General features: G+C 41.8%; 1 protein-coding gene across 2 annotated transcripts in view; it reads left to right on the plus strand.

Moving 5' to 3' along the window:
- Positions 1 to 18,968: 18,968 nt before the first annotated feature.
- TGFA (transforming growth factor alpha) overlaps positions 18,969 to 21,762 on the plus strand; it is a 90,724-nt gene continuing 87,930 nt past the window's right edge. The window contains exon 1 of one of the 2 annotated variants that reach the window (XM_081068765.1): positions 18,969 to 19,062. In XM_081068765.1, coding sequence (XP_080924891.1) covers positions 19,023 to 19,062 — 40 coding nt within the window. In that variant the 5' untranslated portion in view covers positions 18,969 to 19,022. The remainder of the gene's footprint in view (positions 19,063 to 21,762) is intronic. The other variant, XM_081068766.1, reaches the window with a different exon arrangement.

Below are 21,762 nucleotides of genomic sequence, written 5' to 3' on the forward strand. Positions count from 1 at the left end.
TAGTGCTCTTATAAAAGAGGCCCAAGAAAGCTCCTTTTCCCCTTCGAGCATGTGAGGACACAGAGAACATAAATTGACTGTGAACTAGGAAGTGGATCCTGACCAGACCCTGGATCTGCCAGCAACTTGATAGTGGACTTTCCAGCCTCCACAATGTGAGGAGGGGAAATCTGTTGATTATAAGCTACCCCATTTCTGGTTATTTTGTTATAGCAGCCCAGACAGACTAAAGCACATAAAATGAAATGTTATTCAGCCTTCCAAAAGGAAATCCTGCCTTTTGTGACAACATGGATAGACATGGAGGACATTATGCTAAGTGAAATAAGCCAGACACAGAAAGGCAAATAATGTATGATCTTACTTGTATGTGGAATAGTCAAACTCATTGAAGCAGAGCATATAACGGTGGTTTTCATGGACTGGGGGAGGAAGAAATGGGGAGATGATGGTCAAAAGGTGCAGAGCTTCAGTTATGCAAGATAAAGAAGCTCTGGAGACTTACGATATAGCATTGTGCTGATAACCAACAACATCATATTGTGTACTTAAAATTTGCTCAGAGAGTAGATCTTATGTTAAGTGTTCTTAATACACATACACACACTCGTAAAGTGTATGGGAGGACACTTTGGGAGATGATAGATATGTCTATGGCCTTGATGATGATGGTTTCATGGTGTATATTTATCCCCAAACTCGAGTTGTATACATTAAATATGTACAGCTTTTTACATGCCAATTATACCACAACAAATAGTTTTTTTTAAAAAAATGTAGTGACTTAAAACAACAACAATCATTGTATTATCTCCCTTGGTTCCTGTGGGTCAGGAATGCAGGAAGGGCTTAGCTCTATGCTTCTGAATTCTCATGCAATTGGATGATGGCTGAAACTGGAATATCAGGGAACTAGAGCAGCGGGGTGGGGAGTATAGTGGGGGCTGGCCAGGCATTCATATAATCTTCTCTTCATATCATCTTAGGGCCTCTCTATTTGATCTCTCCACATAGGCTAGTTTGGGCTTCCTCACAGCATGGCACTTCATTTCAGTTGGACTGCTTACACAGCTGAAGTCCAAAAGAGTGATTATTCCAGTAATCCAGTAATTCAGTGGGTTGAAGTCACGTTACCTAGGAATTTATGCAGCACACAAGCCCATCTAAATTCCAGGGAAGGAAAATTAGACGCATACATTAATAAAGCAGTAGCAAAGTCACATTGTAGAAAACCATGTGAAATTTTGATTGGGATTGCAAACCAGTTTAGAGAGAATTGATATCTAAGCAAAATTACATATTTTAATCCATGAACATGGTATATTTCTCCATTTATTTGGCCTTCAAATTATTTTTCTCTTCAACATTTTGTAGTTTTCAATGGAGATATCTTGAACATCTTCTGTTATATTTATTTTTAAGTATTTAATGATTTTATGCTGTTGCACATAGTATTTTTACTTCATTTTAAATAATTTATTGCTAGTGCATAGAAAATAACTGATTTTTATATTGACCTTGTATTCTGCATGCTTACTAAAGTCACTTATTAATTCTAATTGTACATGCTATTGAATTTTATAATGTATAATCATGTCATTTACAAATAATGAAAATTTTACTTTTTCCTTTCCAAGCGTTATACTCCAACTCCCAAGACTTCCAGTACTATGTTGAATAGAAATGGTGACATGGACATCCATGCTTTATTCTCAATCTCTGAGGGAAAGCATTCATTGTTTCAACATTAATTATAATATAAACTGTAGGTCATCTGAGAAAGACTTTAACAACATTAAGGAAGTTCCCTTCTGTTCCTAGTTTGCTGAGAGTTTTATCATGATTTTATGTTCAACTTTATAAAAATCTTTTTCTTCATCCATTGTATGTATATACTTACAAGAGATATTTTTTTCCTCTTCTGTTAATACATGAATTACATTGATTTTTGCAATGTTAAACCAAACTTACATTCCTGGAATAAATCGCATTCTGTCATTATGTATTATCTCCTAAAGTATATTTTCTGGGTTCTATTTACTAAAACTTTATTTAAAAGTTTTAATCTATTTTTATGAGAGATATAGATATTTGACATAAGTATCAATAGTGCCCCCTTTTTCTCTAAATAGGATAAATTAAATGAGCCCTCTAATAAATAATGTCTTCTTGCATTTCATTGAAGTTGCAACCTTCCTAAATTTTTCTTCTGGTTCTACAATAGATGGTTTCAAAGAATCTTCAAAACCATATCCCCTTTCCCTTGTTCTGTACAATTTACATATGCCCAGTTTTGAGGTGAATAGTAGGATGTGCTTCTTTTCTCATCTCCAACTAAGATGAAGTCTTTCCAGAGTAGATGTCAGCCATCAATCAGTGTCAGTGTGTTGCCCTTGGCCACACTGTCAGTCCACTGTGTGATGAGCATCTTTTCAGATTCAGAGCATAAGTTGACATGGATTGTGTCCAGACCAATTTTCAGTTTCTAGCAGGTGTTTGCCTAACATGGCTCCATTCAACTGACATAGCATATTCTCTCATCTGGTTCTCTATTCCTTTGACCCATGGAGTCACTTGCAAAGTTGCAATTGATAGTGTGTATTGCTATCAGAGATCTTCCTGTCCCCATCCCTGCCTATAGTGTTTAACTTGTAAATACCACACCTCCCGGTATATAGTACAAAATTGCTGGTTCTTCTTACTCCCACCCCTTCCCCACATATACACACACTTCCTGACCAGTTATTTCCTGGGAGGTGCTACCTTGCAATAGATATAGTATTAGCATCCTCAAAAAGCAGCACTGTCTTAATAATACTGTGTTGCATATTTATAAGTTGCTAAGAGAGATTTTCAAAGCTATCATAAGAAATAAAATGTTTGTAACTATGTAAGCTGATGATATTAACTAGACTTACTGTGGTGATCATTTAGCAATGTATACAAATATTGAAACATTATGTTGTACACCTGAAATGAATATAATGTTATGTCAATTATACCTCAATAAAATGTCTTTTAGTTTTTCAAAAGCCGCACTTCCATAGCATATGGGTACCCACCGAGTGTTCTAGTTGGTACAGACCTTGGATCTCTGTGTCTGTAACAAAATATAAGGGCAACTGGCTTCCCATTCACCTCTATTACATAAGGCATAACCTGCATAAGTTTGTACCACTCCAGTGTGTCCCACATTATAATTAATAAAAATGCCTCCTAGAATCTGGTTAAGCCATTGATTGTGTTGAAGTTTCTAGTGTTGTTTTGAGTTCTTGTTTATTTCTTGTTTTCATAAACATCATAAGGAAAGTTGGGAGAGGCTGCCTCATACATTTCGAGCCAAATGGCATTTAAAGCCAGAAGTCATTTATTTGCAGCTACCTATTTTTATATGTGTGTTTAGTTCTGTCATTAGAGAGAAAGGCAAGGTGCCAGAAATCTGTGAAATAAGACTATTTGGTTTTTGGTTGGACATGAATGGCATAAAGAGTCCAGATATCAGAGCATGCTATTATCTGTCACTTGCAATGAGCTATTTACACAGGACCTGTTTTTCTCCATTCACATAAGATGCTACTGCATTGATTTCAGCACAAAGAGACCCTCTTTCCTTTCTCTCCTCCCCCAGTCCCCTCTTGACAATTCAAGTTTTCTAACCATTGGGCCACTGTCTTTCTCATCAGTTGAAACCTCCTAGAATGCAGACCTCCACTCGTTGTGTTCTCTGCAAAGTGAAAACTCTAGTCTTAGCTGCTTGCTTTTCAAGTTTCCTTCTTGGGTTTATTCTTTTAAAAGCATTTGATCAGTTAGTTAAAGCTGGAAAAGTATAAGAGAAAGGGATGGTCTGGTAGGACCTAAGAGGTAGAAATGAGCACTTGATTAAGATATCTAATCAGTAGGGGCTGAGGTCCTCTCCTGATAAAAGTGCTGTTATTCTTACTTTAAAAAACAAAACAACAACAAAACACCTGTCTTTCAAAAATTACAATTTCAGACTTTCAGGGCTGACATATATTTCTCAAAAACATGTCATGGGGTGGTAGTGTCATGATACTGCTTTGGTAAAAGTTTTCGGCAAGAGGGTTTGAGATTATTGGAAGATTTAAGGAACTTTTGAAAGATTAATTCACTCATCCATTGAATGACTATTTATTGAGAATCAACTACATTTTAGACTTTGCTAGGTATATAAACTTCTAATGGGGGGAGGTGGACGTAAAAACAACAATTTTGGAAGTTCTTATGTAATTATAATTGTGGTGTGGTATAATGGTGATGAATTTAGATGAAAGCAAAGATCCTTTACTTTTCCTAAGTCAAAGTAGATATTGCTTGAGAAGCCACCTGCCCAGGTTGATGATGTTCATGTTGGTGACCCTTCTATCCGTGAGGTGATGTCACCCAGGGAAACAGCCCCATCCCTCTGGCTGGATGGCTCCTCCTTAGGCTGAGCCTTTTCTGGGCCCACATTGCCTTGCAGTGGTAGCCCTTTCTTCTGGAGGTTCCATTCTCTCTATTCAAGTTGGACCATGAGAATCCCCACTGAAGGGCCAAAGTTTGCAGACTTAGTGCCTGGATTCCATGGGCACCTTGGCAGTTGTCTACTGCAGGCCTTGCCACTCTGGAGATGATGTCACGGTCAGGCTCGCAGAATCAGCAATCCTCTTCTCCAGCCTGGCTCGGTCATGGTTCCCATGCCCACCTGGACTCCCACTCCCACCTAGGAGGCCAAGGCTTCCACATCCTTCTTGGGATCCTTCCACTTAACACCCCCGGATAATTTTAAGCCCAAGAGAACCTAGTGAGGGGTGGGGTGGAGTGGAAGTGTATTCATATCTTCACTTTGGGGTCAGACAAAACACCCTGAGATGGGGACAAAGGAAATGCTACGAGGGCCCTTGAGAAGCCACCAGGGTACTGTCAGAGTTCATGGGTGGCCGTGACCATGTCTCCATGTCTGAGGAATCAGAGGAGGTTGCCCAAAGAAGTGACATTTTGCCTGAGCTGTGAAGGGGAGTCAGAGTTAACCAGAAAAGTTTTAGACTTGGTGATATAAAAGTGTGTGTGTGTGTGTGTGTGTGTGTGTGTGTGTGTGTGTGTTCTGAGAATGTAGTAAAAGTGGGAGGCTTATTAATAGAATTAGGAGGATGACATTTTGATTTAGCATAGCTTGGTGAATAGGGCTACTTCATTCACGTTTAGGTATTTCTTACTTTCTCGGGACTTTTGGAGACATTCCCAAGGGAACAGGTGTTTGTTTTTACTTTCCAGCTGAATTCTGCAAGAGCCAGAAATTTCAGAGATGTCTTCCAAATTTTAGGTTGTTTAGGATGATCCACAGAAGCAAATCATTAAACATGTTTCTGACTCTTCTTTGTTCTGACTTTGATTTCTTTCAAATCATTCACCACCAGCATACATGTGAGAACATGTTTGGTGTTAAGATTCCTGTGTGTGGAGATCTGTACATGTAGAACTCCTCCCAGAGGGTGGACATACTTGTCATTCCTCATTCTCTTAGTCACTATGTTCTCTATCTAGCTCCTTTGTAGGTTCTTTTGGCTGTAATGATTTCAAACAGTTTTTAAAAATTGTTCCTTTCTCTCTTTTCTACAAGTTTTAAAAAATAAGATATGGGCAAAGCCAGCTGTCTTTTCAGAATCAAAATGTAGAACAAATGGGAAAATTATGGTACTTAACCTTCCCAAGTTTGAGCAAATAACGTACTCAAACTTTATGTTTTCAGCAGTCCTTTTACATATACTCCACTTTCTCTAACTTGGTTCCAAGTTTTGTCTTCATTTCCAATTATGCCAATTCCATTGCTATTTAAAAAGGAAAATCCTTTTTGCTTATTGTCAGAAACTACTCTTTAGCTTACCCCCTCCACTAGCCAGCAAACTATAGAGGGGGTGGAGCGAAATATGAGCAGTACAGAGTCTGATGCAATGCATGATGGCCACTTAGTTCTTACATGAATCTGGTTGCTAACATTTTTATCATCTGTGACAATGACTCCTGACTGTTATTTTCTGTGAGAAATGGGGGGATTCCTTTCTTTTTCATGTGGGGGCTACATATAACGGCAGTCTCGTCGCTGAGCTGGCAGGAAGACTCCAAAGAGACCAAGAAAGCTCTGAAATCTGAATAATTATTAATAGTAACACAACAGGGCCCTGTCTTTAACTTCTCTTTGCCGAGGGTCCTGGGGTGGTGATTGTCCTCTCCTGCACAGATGGCCCAACAAGAGAGAAGAAATGACTTCTGTTTAGCTTGTGGCAGGTGCAATGGGAAAAACCAACATTTACTGAGCCCACTCTGAGCCAGGCCCTGGATTTGGTATTCAGAAGGCCAGAGTTCAGATTCTAGCTCTGACACTTCCTGGCTATGTGATCCTAGACAAATCACTTAGTCTCTCTGAGTCTCAGTTTATACATTTTTACAATGGGAATACATTAGTAGCATCACCACACATGGTTAATGTGAGGATCAAATGAGATAATGATTCAGAAGCTCTTTGTCAGTGGTACCAGGAGAGGGAAATGTTGGTTGTGTTATTCAGTGTGACCCAATAGCAGTACCACTGAAGCTATCTCACCTGGGAGGTCCGATCCAGGGGAATTCCAGGGTCTTGCCCAACTGGAGAGGAGCAGGTAACATGGCAGATTCCTTTCTGGTACCAGGAGGCCTGTGAGAGCTGGCAGGCCACATCGCTAAGGATACTTAAGTCAAAGACAGGGTATGCACATGGTCATGCACATTTGCTCTTAGATCTGGGGTGCATTTTCAGGACTCAGGTAAAGGCTGGGTCATGAGCAGACACCAGATCATACTGAACTATTTACTACTGGATTTGCAAACATGCACCATCATGTTTATATGAATGCTTACAGGGAAAAAGTATTAAAAACCAGAGGTCCCATTATATGAGAGTAAAAAATAAAATGACAGCGTAAAGTATCTTTCAGGCCAGGATAGAAGTCAAACGATTTTCGTTGTTGTTAATTGAGAATGACACACACACTAAAAGGAAAAAATTAAGTGAACCATATCTGAACAAAGATTTAGATTTTTTTTAATTGAAAGAAGATAAAATGTTAATATACTCTCTTAAAACTAAGGACAAAATATAAAACCTCACTCATTAAAATTAAATTTAAAAATCATTTGAATGCTTAGTTTCTCATATTGCTGGTAAACAGAGGAAGAAAGGGAGAGATGGGGAGAGAGTAAGGAAAAGAGGGAGATAGGATAAGGGGTGCCTCTGAAGCAGCAAGGAGAACGAGCGGAAATAGCACAGAAAGAGGAAGCAACAGAACTTCTAAAGTTAGTGTGGAGCCAAAGAAACTTCTCTTGTCACTCAAAGCATCGACCTCCAAATACGTTATTACTGACTTTGCTTTTCTGATTATTTCTCAGAGTTATCACTTCTGCTCTAGAAATAGCTCATCTACTTATGTTAGGAATAAATGCTTCTTTCCATGGGAACTTTGAAAATATTGCGATGTGTGAAGGAATGGCTTACGTTTTAGGAATTTTTTGTGTGATCTTTGTTATATCTTAAAATCTGTTGGCTTACTTTTTTTCTATACTGGTGGCCCATAAAAAAATCAGTGGATAAAAAGGAATGGGAAATATCCGACCTCCTTAGACAGTTATTCCACTGCTTTGTGTCAGATTCTCAGAGATTCAACTCGGAACAGCATCCCTAGAAGAGGTGACTGAGGAGGAATCCTTAGGATCTAAAATATGACAAGCAAGTGCTTCTTCAGATACTTGCCTCTGATAATGTTAGTAACAGGTTAGATTTGACAGGACAGAGGATGATATAATAGCACGGATATAAATTAGTGGTCTCCCCTTTCCATACCATTCATATGTACACCACACTCCCATCAGGGATACTCCCCACAGGTGGTCATTCTCAATTTCACACTGCTCGAAGAGTCCATCAGACTCTGAGGGCAGGGTCAGAGGAGGGTGCAAACACCCCTCTGCAAGGTCTCTATGCGCACCCCTTTTGGGAGTTACTGATACTATGGTCTTCATTCACGAACAAGTCAGCAGCAGAGAGAAAATTGCTGACCCTGCAAGCTGTGTTTTGCCAGTCCTGCGCATGCACCAGTTCAGCTCCATCTTCCCGAATTGGGCAAATGCCGCAACTGTCTATTCCATAGGAGGTGACAGCAGTCGCAAATCACAGCAGTGACAGCCACCATGCATTGAGTGCTTTCCATGCGTCAGGCTCTGATTACACCATTAACACACATCGTCTCATTTATTCTTCATTAGTGACTCTATGTCCTAAGTGTCATGATTATCCCCATTTTATAGGTAAGGAAATTGACAATCAGGAAGGCTCAGAAACTTGTCCTTGGGTCATTAGTGCCAGAGCTAATTAAACCCAGACAGCACAAAATTTCGTGCAATTCCTCCCATGCCACCGCGGCCTTCGAGAGCCCATTCCCTACAGTTGCAGGCACAGTCTTTCAATGTAGAACCACCTTGACTTTTGTGATTTAAAGACTCCTATGTCTGATAAAACTTCCTTCCCTTTGTAGGTCTAATTTCCTATGAGGCATCTGAAAAGAGTATTCCACAGTGTAGGGGGGTGAACAGAAGGGAGAGAGAAGGTGGCATGGCCGGGAATATGTGGGTGCTTCCAGCCTATCGTGAGCTGACTGCCAAAGGTCAAAGATCACTTGTTCCAGCTGACCGAGGAACAGGGAATGCCCCATTTCCTGGGAAATGAATGGACAATTCAGGGGCCTAGTCAGTCACTGCTACTTCTTAGCCTTTAAGCCATAAACCTAAAAAAATTAATAATAAAAATAAAAAATAAACAAGGAAAGCTCTTTAGGACTCCCTCAGCAATCTAATCTGATTGATTTTTATTCAGGGAAGATGCCAAAAAATCCCGACTCACTACAATTTGTTTTTTTGTAAGAAACTGAAAAGAGGGAAAACTCAAATGTTTTTGCTGTCCTTCATTTGAACATTTTGAATCCAAAGTAAACAGGGGACCTCTGTCCTTTGTGTTGAACAGTGGCAGACACAGAGCCCTTGTTGGAGAGCATGGTATCGGCCTATCTCAGGCCCCGGTGCACACTGAGGCCCCTCTGTCCAGGCAGTGAGATGGGCCCAGACAGCCTCTGATTCCTGCCCACACTGGTGCAGCAGCACAAACAGCTGATGTTCAAACTTCACCCCTCTCCAAGCACCATGATCATCTTAACTTTGAAGGAAGAAGAGAGACCCTTTCATCTCTCATTCTCAGCCACTCTAAAACCCACCAAACTGCACTCCTTCTGAGAGAAATCTGTTTCTTGTTACAAAAGGGAAATAAATTCATCGTGGAATATTTAAGTAAGAAGAAGTAAAGCAAAGAATAGACAAAGAATCACTCAATTAAACCACCCAGACATAAGTGTTAGACGTTTTTGGGATGTCGATAGCGTTTATCTGTTTTTCTGTGTACGTATATTAACATATTTATAGGGGAGGGACAATGTTTGGATCATACTGTAGGGATGTATTATAAATAATCACCAAAAAAGTATCAATTAGATTAAAGAATTAAATGTGAAAGGTGGTAGAATACAGATAGACGAATATTTACATCAGATGGTGTTAACTGGGGGTCCAGGCATAAGCTTCAGAGAGTCTGTAATGCATATAATAATACGCATAATTTGGTATACAGATACATAGATATAGATATAGGCAGAGCTATATAGAGAGAGACAAGAAGATAATCATGGTTTTCATGAGATTCTCCAAGGCACCTGTAACCCAAAAAGATGATTTATATTAATTTGGCTGGGGGAAAACTACACAATATAGGAAACCGCCTACCACAGCTGGTAGGAATGTTAATTGGTTAAACTTCTGGTGTGTCTGTGTGTGTGTCTGTGTGTGTGTCTGTGTGTGTGTGATTTAAAATAACCATAAGATATTATGAAGTTAAAATAATACAAAAAACCTGGGGATGAACAGTACCAAGAATATAAAAGATTTGCAATATGATAAAGGTATTACTTCATATCAGTGGGGAAAGAACAGACAAAAGTAATGGGTATCAAAAACCTTAAGATTCGTCACCATTAGATTGTATGGAGAAGTTTATAGAATAGTGGTTAGGTTAGCATTCTTGTTTGGTTCCTGCCTCTAATGGGGATGCTTCCAATGATTTCATATAAAGAATTTTGCCAATGCTGATTTGACACAGGTATTCCCTATGTTAATGAAGTAGCCTATTTTTAGTAAACTAAGAACTTTCCCAACAGCTATAGAGATAATTATGTATTATCTTTGATTTTCGAATGTAAACAAAATTTGTGTGGGATGGATGTTACTTAGACTTATTGTGATAATCATTTTGCAATATATACAAATGACGAGTCATTATGTTGTACACGTACAGCTGAAAGTAATATGTTGTATGTCAATTATATCTCAAGTTAAATAATATAATTATTTATTTTACTAAAATATTACCTGACGTAGCAGAAAAAACTCGACTTGGTCATAGCATATTGTTTTTAATATCATTTTGGATTTGATTTGCTAGCATTTTATTTACCTTTTATCATCTATTTTCTTAAATCAGATTGGTCTTTTTTTTTGCTACTTTTATTAGTTTGGGATATCAGGATTATTTTAGTTTGAAAAACTGAATTGGGACACTTTTTATCCTCCTTTACGTTCTGGAACATTTTAAACAGTAAGAACATTAAATTCCTTGAGGGCTAAAAGAAATATGCTTTATAACTCTGTGGAACAGGCATCTTTTACAGAGTAATTATTTGACAACTTTTCTATCTTCTCTATTTGTCTTTTCAAGTTTTTGTATCCTCTTGAGTCGATTTGACAACTGTATTTTCCTAGAAAATGTATTCATTTAAATGAAATATTTTCCAAATTCATCAACATTGACTTATACATACCACTTTGTTATGAAGAAATATTTTCGACATGTTCTATCCCACTCCTCATTTCCAATACTATACATTAAAATTTTCTCTTCATTCTTCATGATTAGTCTTACCATTTTTATTATTCTTTTCAAAGACATGCTTTCACTTATTCACTAATCATTGCCTTTTCTAATTCATTTATTTTTTGCTTTAATTGTGACCCACACTTCTGCTTTCCTTAAACTTCTTTTTTCTTTCTATTTCAACTAAATTGTTACTTCATTTAGTTTTACTATTTCTTAATAAAAAAAATTGTGGCTACAAATTTTTCTTTGCATAGCTTTAGCTGGATCCCAAATGTTTTGACTTGAAAGGACTATATATTTATAGAATAGAAAATCTTGATCTATGTATATTAAATTAATTATATTAGCTAAATTGTTCAAATTCATCATAACTTGACTGAATATTTATCCTTTTGGGGTGCCTCAGAGAGAAATGCTCAAGTTTCACAAAGTGTATCCGTTATCTATTATTGCAGCATAACAAAACACCTCAAAATTTAGTGTTTTAAAATAGTAACATTTTATTATTTCCCGTGATTTGATGAGTTGGATGGATTCATTCTTACAGCTGAATTCACTTGGTGGATTGGATGGGGGCTGGGTGCAGGAATGGTGGCTTGTCTCTCCTCCATATAGCCTCTAGAAGACTAGATTGGGCTTCTACTCAAGATGGCAGAAACAGTCCAAAAGGGCAAGCCTGAATGCACAAGAGTTTTTAAGTCTCTGCTTCTATCATTCTGTTTGCTGAACTCCCACTGAACTAAGCAAGACACATAGCCAAACCTAGTCAATGTGGGAGAGAAATACACAAGCACCTGGTAACAGGAAGTATACTTCATTGGGGACCATTAATGTGACAATCTACCAAACAAAGTGATTATAATTTGTCCTTGTAGTTTTCCTTATATTTCTATCAATTTTGACCAAATTATCCTGTTTATATATTAATTCCCTTATTGCTGCACATTTTAGTTTTCACATAATTATATTACCTCATCAGATTTCTTTTGGTTTGCATATACAGGGCAATTGTGTTTGCTTTTAATATCATTGTCAGATGTATTTCTTAAAATCCTCTAGTTGGATTTTGTATTTTTCAAGGGGAGTCAAAACTATTCATGTTTAATGGAAACATGGTTACCTTTGTGTTTACTTCTACCTTTTGAGCATATATATGTGTTCTGGCTTTTGCATTTCTTGGACTTTTCCTCATTCTCTCTTTTTGCTACCATTTATCTATCTATCTATCTATCTATCTATCTATCTATCTATCTATCATCTATCTCTATCTCCTCCCTTTTTTCCTCCAGAAATTTGGATGTTATATGTTCTATTTTTATTCCATGACTAGTTATCTTTAGATTTTTAAATGAATTTATATTCCTACCAGAGGAAAGAATCTTACAGTAGCTATTCATTTTCTTTTATGAAAGATGGCAAAACAAGTACATTTTTACTTTCCCTTCTTCTGTGCCACCTTACCCTCCCAGTTTCTATAACAATAATTTGGGGCTTTAGATTTAGATGATGATTTGATTTAATCCCAACTCCTCATCCCTGTATATGTTTTCTATCAAGAATTATCTTCAATAGTTTTATTAAATACCCAACCATGCCTTCAGTTTCACATATCAGACTATCTGACTGACACTGGTTCCACCATTAAGGACATTTAATTATACCATATAGAAAGGCAGATGAAGAGAGGCAGGTCCAGGATTGGTTCAGCAGTTCTTTGACATGCTTCCGGTGCTAGATGGGCATCTCTCAGATTCTTTTGGCCTTTTCCTCACAGTCACAAAATGGAAGCCACACTCCAGATATATCATCCTTAGACAATCATCTTCAAGGCAGGAGCAAAGGTCAGGCTACCTCACTTCCCATCTTTATCAAGAAGCAAACTCCTCCCCAAGAAGTCTAACAGGAGACTTTCCCTGACAGTTCATTGGCCAGAACTTAGTCACATGCCCAGCCCTAGGCCAATCATCAACAATGGGCAAGAAGTTTTCTTGCTTCATCCTTTGGGTCAGGGCATATTGTCAATCACACAAAATTGGAAGTCTGTTAGTAGGAAGGAAAGGAAAATATTTATCCTATTGGCATCCAACAGTGAGTGCCACAAGATATTAAAAATGAGAAGTTAGGCTCAACATTAGTTTTACTGCTTTCATCATTCACTGCCATTTTTTTTACACTATTTATTTTACATTATTGAGTTTATTTGCTTGGCTGGAATATTTTCTGTGGAGTCTTTTTTTTCCTCCTAGTTTGGGTTGTACATGAATGGTTTACTTTTTAATAGTTGCTTGTCTGAAATATCTTGGTAAGAAACAGAATTTTGTGTCACCATCATTTCCCCTCAAAATTCCAGGAATATTGCTTTGTTGTCTTTGGCATTCATGTGGCAAATGGCAATATGATGTTTTTCTTCAGAGGTAACCTGATTCTTCAGCCTGAGTGACTCCATGCAGCAGAGAACATTTTACTTGTCCATTGTCAAATCCCTAGCACCTAACCTAGTGCCTGAAACATAACGTTTCTTGTGGACATGTGTTGAATGAATGGATGCAAGAAAAAAATTAAGAGCCAGTTGTCTGCGGAGACTCCTAAAAGAGCAGAGTTTCACCTTCATATTGAAGAGTTTCATTCCCCTGAATGTCATAACCACAAAAAGCTAGCTGGGAGCTGGTGTGACTTCCCTTACCATTCATTCATCACCCCTTGGCAATGTTCTGTCTGTGCCCGTCACCCAACTTGAGCCTCACTACAGAATCCCTGCCATTTGTGCACACCAGTATCTAGACAATTCCCAGATGCTTCAAGAAGATGGACATTTGCCCCTCTTAACTTTCCTGTGATAAATCTTTGCCTGCAGCCTTTGCCACAACCAACCTTGGGAGCATTACCATTTCTGGTGGGGGTTCCTTCCTCAAGAGAACTTTTTTCTGTAAGGGGAATTGAAGGTTGTCAAACCCTTCTCTCAAACTGGTCTCATCTGCATTAAGTCGTACAGATATTCCTTGAAATGTCTGGTATGTGGGTGGACACCTTTTTTCAGTTTTGAACAAGAAGAGATTTCCCTCTATCATTATTTCCCTTTGGCAGTTTCAGTAAGACTGCGAGAAAGGCAGAATGGGAAGATTAATGTGACGGTCTGCATGTCTATCACAGAATGGAAGTTTTGCTTGCACTTTTCATAGTCTTTTTGGGCAAAATTCCCTCCCCCTTGTAGATCTATGGGATGTAAAACCTCCTTCTCTCATCACTAATCCCCCCCACCACCATTTTTGGGAACAAGAACATTTTCTCCTTTGCAAGCTCTGTGCTCCTTTCTGGGCTCCTTATTAAAAATATTTTGGATATCCTGGTTTTGTCTTTCTCTGTCTCATAACTTATCTCTCAATTTTTTTCCCATTCCTCTGAGTTTTGGGAAAATTTTTTCAGTGTATCAGGCAGATTAAACTATGACTGAAAAAAAATTACTAAGCCCCCTTTGCAGCTCTCTTTCTTTGATTTCTCCTTCCTCAATTCTTTATTATTATTCCCCCCCCCCCCGCCCCGTCTCTTCTTTGCTTCTCTTGATCGTTACTAACCTGTTTCCATCAACATCACTATTTTACTTGCCTAAGGATTTCTAGGCATTTGATTTAGGATTTTGTCCTTGGCACGCTGAGAATTCTAGGGGCAATCCTCTCAGTCTTCAGAATGGTGTTGACTTCAGAATGGTGACTGAGTGTGCTGGGAGGACAGCAGCAAAGACAGCAAGGACACAGTTGAATGCACAGCTCTTCCCCCTTCAAGTGTGCTTAACAGATGGTCTGACTTGAGTTGTGCTGAATCCTCTGAATACCTCTACAGCATCCAGTTATCCAGGCAGTTCATGAGCTATATGAGGAGATAATGTCTTTAGTGGCAGCAGCCATCTGGTAACTCCAAATCTTAAAGACTCAACCGAGTGCCTTGATGTGTGGGAAGTGCTTGGAGCACTGCTGGAACCATCAACTTCCAGATCCCAATATTGGGCTTTAAAGCCATCCTGTGATATCCCCTGAAAAGGAAGGATTCATGCTTAACACACAACTTTAAAGTGAATTCCTAAGGTAGACCTGAGAGTTGGGGGGTGCAAGATGTTAAGCAGAAGGTCACACCTGCCTTTGGACAACAGTGGCCATAAATATCACCCCTGTAGCTGAGGACAAAGCAAATGCCTCTTATGACTTCTTGCCCCACCAATTATGCTGGCGATGAAAACTGTAAAAATGGACTAAGCATAAGGTTTCCTATTTTTCCTTTGACTAGAGATAAGGAACACACTGATCGCTACGTCTTCACAGTGGCTGATACTTGGATAATACCTTACTTTGGATTGGATTTCTTTTCCTAAATGCCTTAACTCGTTAAAATCTCACTCTTCCTAAGCACAGTTCTCCAGAGTCCTTTATAAAATCTCTCTCATTCACAGATGCATCTGACCTTTGCCCTCCTGCTGTGCAAGGCACCCTTTCTTGTTTTGCCCCCTGAGTCCCTCTATCTACGCTGCCACCAAGGAAGGTCCTGCAGCCCCTGAAACAGACTCTGGTCATTGCTCTCTGAGGCTGTTCTGAGGGAACTGTCATTCCTTTAGTGCTGTAGCCTATGGCTGTACTTCCTCCCTAAGAATGTCTGGGCTGTTTACTCACTAACCTTGGGTAATTGCTGATCTAAACAGCGAGCTCAGCCAGCCTGATTCATTCAGGAAAGATTCCGGCACTGGTGGCCACACAATCACTTCCACATATGAACCAGGAAGGAGGGGGAGGCTGATTACAGTGAAGAAGGGGGCTCTTTAAACATACACTCTGTAATAAGTATGTAGAAGAAAGGAAAGGGAAAACTGACAGAGGGATTGTACTGGCCTCTGAGTAGCACATAACACAGTTCTCTTGCTGGAGCAGGGAGGCGAGGCTGTGATTGACTTGTTACAGCAGGGGTTATCCTTGAGCACAGGGCCAGCTGAAGCAAAGGCAGCCCAAAGGCCACCTATTCATCAGGCTCCACGTCCACACAGAAACGGGACCTTCAGTAGCCAAACGAGACAGCTCTAGTTCCTGTAGATATAGCTGAAGGAATGCACCCATGTCTTCACATAGCTTCCAAGGCTACAGCTGGATTTTCACTCAGCTCAGAGAGCAACGTATTCCATACTGATAAAATCCATACTGACAAAAGCATCACGCCACCCTTTAGGAAAAATGATTTTCTTGCTCTAAATCACTTTCTGTAATGTTTCCCCCACACTCTTACACCACAGGCTAAGAAACAAATTCATGGTTCCTGATTGACCTGTGAAACTATCCCCTGGAGGAAGGTGTGTTTGCATATATACACAGACATACATGCACACACATCAGCAAAGTTCTGATATGGAAATGACAAAGATAATGGCAAGAAATTAAGAAAAGGGAAAGGTATGGCCTCTGAGGGAGTTTTTCTTTAAACCATAGCTAGATTTGTTGATATCAAATACTGTGCTAAGCATGCAAATAAATTCTTACATTTAGTCCTCATATCAACCCAATGAGTTCAGTATTATTCTAGTTAAAATGTGGAAACTGAGGCAACATAGCTTAGAAGCCAATACATAAGCCTTGGAACCAGCTCATTTTGTTTTCAAAAGTGGGCTCTGCCGGTTGCTAGCTTTGTAACTCTGGGCAAGTTACTAAATTCTCTAAGTCTCAATTGTTTTAGTATAAAAGGGGGATAGAATCTATCTCATAAGTTTGTTGTAAAGATTAAATGAGATATAGAAGATGCCAAAGGCAGAGTGTTAACATTTTAGGATATTAGGTGTCCTCGTAGCTCTATAAATAAATGTTCAAAAATTATTTCAGTTTAGTTTACAAAAAATGCTGTAGATATTTAAAAAGAAAACAACCCAACTTTTGATTATCTATTGACTTGAATAAATTGGAAGGTTTATAAAACTATAGATAGGGGCTGCCTCTTAAAAATGTTGGGGGAGAATCAACAATTTCCAAGCATTAGAATGTACTTTGATTTGGGTACTCTTTAGTTCTCAAGATGGAAATTATCTCTTCATTAAAAAGATTTCCCAGTCCTGAAAGGGACACGCTCATTGGCTTGATTCTGCTGCTATTTCCCTTCAGTGCCAACTTAGTGTGTAGGCAGAGGACAGAGAAGGGGAAACTGCTAAACCTGACTCTTACCAGTTTGGAAAGCTAGCCCTCAGCCCCAGTGAACTTGATGTGTGTGTCTCAGCAGGGAACGATGTGACAGGTCCACTCTCTAGTCCTATCTGGAGGTCTTGGGGAACAGAAGAGCCTGGAGAACTCATTTCTTCCTTCCTATAGCCAAGGAAAGCTAGTCCAGGAAGGAGACAGATGAGCCACAGGAACAGGTCAAGACCAGTCTGAAGGAGGTAGGCACAGAAGCTTGAAGTTCGGAATCCGGGATCACTTACTAAAGAAAGTGTGTGTGTGCCCTGTGCATGCACATGGATGTGGGCACAGGTACCCCAGGGCTTACGATAAAACCCTCACCATGGATCATTAAGGGTTGAAAGAACAGCCAAGTATCCTCTGACAAATGTATTGGAATGGTTTCTCAAAATAAAGTTACACTGTTTTCAAAACCCCTTTCCACACTGGTGTTTCCTGCTCAAACGTTGAGGCAAATGGCCTGGTGCTGCCTTTTTGAAACTAGGCTTCTCAGCTCACACCAAACAAAGAGCGAAAGTGAACCACGAGAGTCTGAGTGTTGGGCCAACGAAACAGCAAGAGATTCCACCTGTGCCCTCCCCCCCACCACCACCAAGTAGAGAGGGTCTACCTTGGGCAGGAGGCTGGAGGGGTTAGGAGAAGAGAATTAGTCCCTGAGTTCAGGGCATCTGGAGAATACGACTGCCTCCAAGGGGCATACTGTCCCCTCCGGATGATCCCCACGGAACCTATGTTTCTTCCATTCTGTGCCCAGAATGTCTTTCCCGTGTCCCCTCCTCATCTCCAAATGCACCAGGGGCCAGCTCAACGCCCCAAATCCTGAAAGAGACACCCAGATGGTTCCAGCTACATCCCTCTCTCAGGGCACACTTGTCAGCATACTACCCTGCTCTGTGGCAAGGTGAAGCAGGCTGGGCTGGGGGTAGTGGTAGATAATCAGGCTCCCCGTAAACAGAGACTCATCGTCATCATCAGCCCCAGACCAGACGGACGAAGACCTGCTGATGTTAATGTGCCTGCCCGGGAACATGGGGTGGCTGTGCTCCAGCAGCAAGCATCCCTAGAATCAAGTGTTCTTTGCTGGGAAGGGGGCGCGGGAGGGAAACCTGGTTTAACAAATTCTTCGCTTGATTCTGAGGGGCACTTGCCTTGGGCCAAGTCTTGGCAGATGACGGAGAATCTCACACTTCGCGTTCTGGGCAGTGTCCCCAGACCCTCGCTCGGGTGAGCCCCCTGCATTGGCCCTGGGCACAGGTGACCCCTTGCAGGGGCGGCTCCGCTCCGCCGCCTAGAGGCTAGAAGCTGCCACTGCACCAGACATTCCGGCTCCTCAGCGGGCACCGACCCCTGGCGCAGGGTCCTGGGGCCACACTGCCCTACTAGTCTGAGGGTGGTGTCTGAAGTCGGGCGCTTCCTGCCTTTTCCTTGGCGTAGGTGCTGGGCTCCTGTGGCTGGGCTCAGATAGTCCCCGATTGCCCCGCCCCACCGCCCTCGCCCTGCTTGGTATTCAGTGTCTCCGCCCCAGCCCCAAACACCATCCCCCTTTGCCCTTAGGGGGGCACCCCCTTTGGGGCGGGAGGGTGGCCCACAGTGGCCCGGTCGTGGAGTGGCGGAGAGGTGACGGTAACCGCCTTCCCATTTCCGCCTGGCCGGCAGCACCGTAGAGTGGGTGCCAGCGGAGGTCCTCCCTCCGCCCCGCCCGCGCAGGGGCTGGCCTTGCCTCACCCGCGCCTTTTTCCCCTCTGCACCGCGGCTCCGCTTCACCACTCGGGCACCGCAGGTAGGGCAGGAGGCTGGAGCGCCTGCCGCCCGCCGCCCGTAAAATGGTCACCTCGGCTGGACAGCTCACCCTGTTCGCGCTGGGTACGTACGCTGCCTGCTGCGTGTCTCCTGCCCTTGGCGACACCCCGCTTTCCCCTGTCCCCTCCATTTCTCTTTCTCGGGGATTTTCTGCACCCACCTATGAGAGTGGAGGTAGGCTAATGCTTTGCAAGGGTTGGAGGCTGGGAGGCAAGGGGAGTCAATAGGTCTTACAAGGGATTTGGGGAGCCCATTCCAAAGAGGCGGACCATCGAGCGCCCAGGCTTTCCCCACGAAGTGATCGCCTGGGCTGTGCGTGAGAACGCCCTCCCTGGAAGGGGAAGCGGTGTGTGCACTGGCTTGAACTTTAATCCGCCGCGGTTGTGTGTTCGCACACTTGCCCACACCTCCCTGCTTACCTGGCTGCCTCCAAGCCCGTTTGCACCGCCTTGTCGGTAGCTGTGGACTAGCCGAGGGTGACGGGCGTCCAACTCTCCCGCCGGACCTTGCCTGCCTCCCTTTCGCGCTCCCTGCCTGTAGGAGCCCCAGCGACGACGGGCGGAGGGTTACGGTCAGCAGAGGCGCCCGCATTCTAACTCTCAGAGCTCTGGAGTTTGGGGGTAGACTTTGGATTTTTGTGGGGATGAATTGTTCTTTGAATTAACTTCTCTGGGAGAAGTGTCAGCGGAGGACAGGAGTGAAACCCTAGGACAGAGAGCTGCCAATTTCCTTTGAGTTTGTTCTTGGACGGGAGCGAGCGATGGGGGAAGGGAGGGGAAGTTAAACTCCGCAAACGCGAGTCCGGGTTGCGGAGCCGGGGAGCTTTCAGCGGTGAAGTTCGTAAGTCGGTCTGTAAGCGGTCAGGGACCTTGCGCGGCGCAACACCTGGCCGGCTCCGGATCCTTGTGGTGCCCGGTCTTCCCAGCGTTCAGATTAACAGCCCAGGTGTCCTGGGCTTCGCTGCAGCTTCCGTGAAATGAATTGTTCCGTCCGTAGCCCCTGAGTTTAACCCTGTAAAGCAAGTTGCTCGCCGCAGGGTCACTGTCAAAGAGTCTGAGAAAAGCGCTGGAATCCACCCCCCGCGGCCCCCAAAAGGCCCAGAGCTGCTGCCCTCCCCAGTTCCGAGTGCGGTTTCAGGGGGTTCGCGGACCCGCCTCCAGTCCTGCGCGTGCCACGCTGGTTAAGAACTGCAGCAGCGGAGGAGGCATCGTCCACGGGCAGTAGGGAGCAGTGGTGGAAGCTATGCTCTGCTGTACCCTCACCTGAGACTCACCAACAGGTGCCATGATTAAGGACAGCTTTCCCCGCCCCCTTTTTCCACGACCTTTTTAATTTTTTGTATTGATGGTTGCTCTAATTTTAGATTTTTTAGAGCAATAAAATATTACCAACTCGATAGAAGCCTGTTGTAATGGGTTTTTTTTTGGTTTTCAGTCTTTTTTCTGTTTGTTTTTTGTTTGTTTTTTTTTGCAAATTCTAGTAATAGCTTGAGTATTTACTCTGTGCCAGACACTGTGCTCTTTGACATGTATTATTAACTCATTTGCTTGTCACATCGCTCTGATGAACAAGGAATTATCATCCCCATTTTATAGAGGAGGAAAGTGAAGCACACTTTGGGCCGGGATTAGTAAAGAGTGTGAAAGGAACGTGGCTATGAAGTTACCTAACTGTGGCCATCGTAGTCCCATGTCCCAGGTTTGGGTTTTTGCCTGGAGGAGAGACCATGTGGAATATTCTAGAACTTGATGTTAAATTGGGTGTTTGGTTGAATTCCTAGGCTCTCAAGGAGGTCTTAGGTTATTCAGTGAAAATTAGAGGCAGGAACTGATGAAGGTAAACACAGTTGAGGAAGCTTTTGAATGTAGTCCCACACACACACCTCCATCGTAGTATACCTGCCCAGGAAGACTGCGTTTATTCATCATCTGATTTTTCTCTTTTGCCTAAATGTTCAACTTGATCTTTGTTTCATTGCTGGCTCATACAATTCCAAAATGTGAGCAGTTGAAAAAAGTTGAGGAAAAAGAAGGCAAGAGTACTTTACACCAGAGAGGATTCCTTTTTATTTACATTTCTTAAAAAATAAGCATTTACGAGAACTTTTGCCTCCCACCTCACTTTCTGCTAGTTTACTAAATCCTTGTCAATGTCACATGCATCTTTAATTTGCACATTTCCCCCAGAGCTGCTTTCCTCTCTAATTTTCTTAAATTAGCTGAAGTCAGTTTCAGGCAAATCAGCCAGTCAGTATTCCGTCCCTAACCAAGATGTGGAGAACCAGGATCTCTCCCTTCCTTCCCCCATTTTCAAGGGAACAATCTGAGAAGGAACCAGCTGTTGATGCTCCTGTTTACTTGAAACCTGAACACTGATTGATGTTTTGGTGGAAAGAATGTGGAGACTGTTGCTAAAATGGCAACATTGGAATAGGAATCTAGGATCCTGTGGTGGCTGCCGTCCCCTGTCAGGTTTCCATTGCTGGCAGAGCAAACCTCACAGGGCTTGGCACCTCCAGTCCCACATCCTCCTTTGTGTCCAAGAAGCAAGATGTACACTCTTGGGCAAGTTATTTGGCTTCTCTCTACCTTGCCTTTCTCATCTCTAAAATGGTGATATTAATAGGGTTGTTGGATACATTTAATGAACATAGAATGGTGCCTGGCACACAGTAAGAGCTTAATTAATCTCAGTGCCCTCTACGTTATTGTTGTCATTATATGAATCCCATAGAATTTCATTGCAAGTAATGTCAGTTCTGTA

Source organism: Rhinolophus hipposideros (assembly GCF_964194185.1).
Source record: "Rhinolophus hipposideros genome assembly, chromosome: 12".
Taxonomy (NCBI): Eukaryota; Metazoa; Chordata; class Mammalia; order Chiroptera; family Rhinolophidae; genus Rhinolophus; species Rhinolophus hipposideros.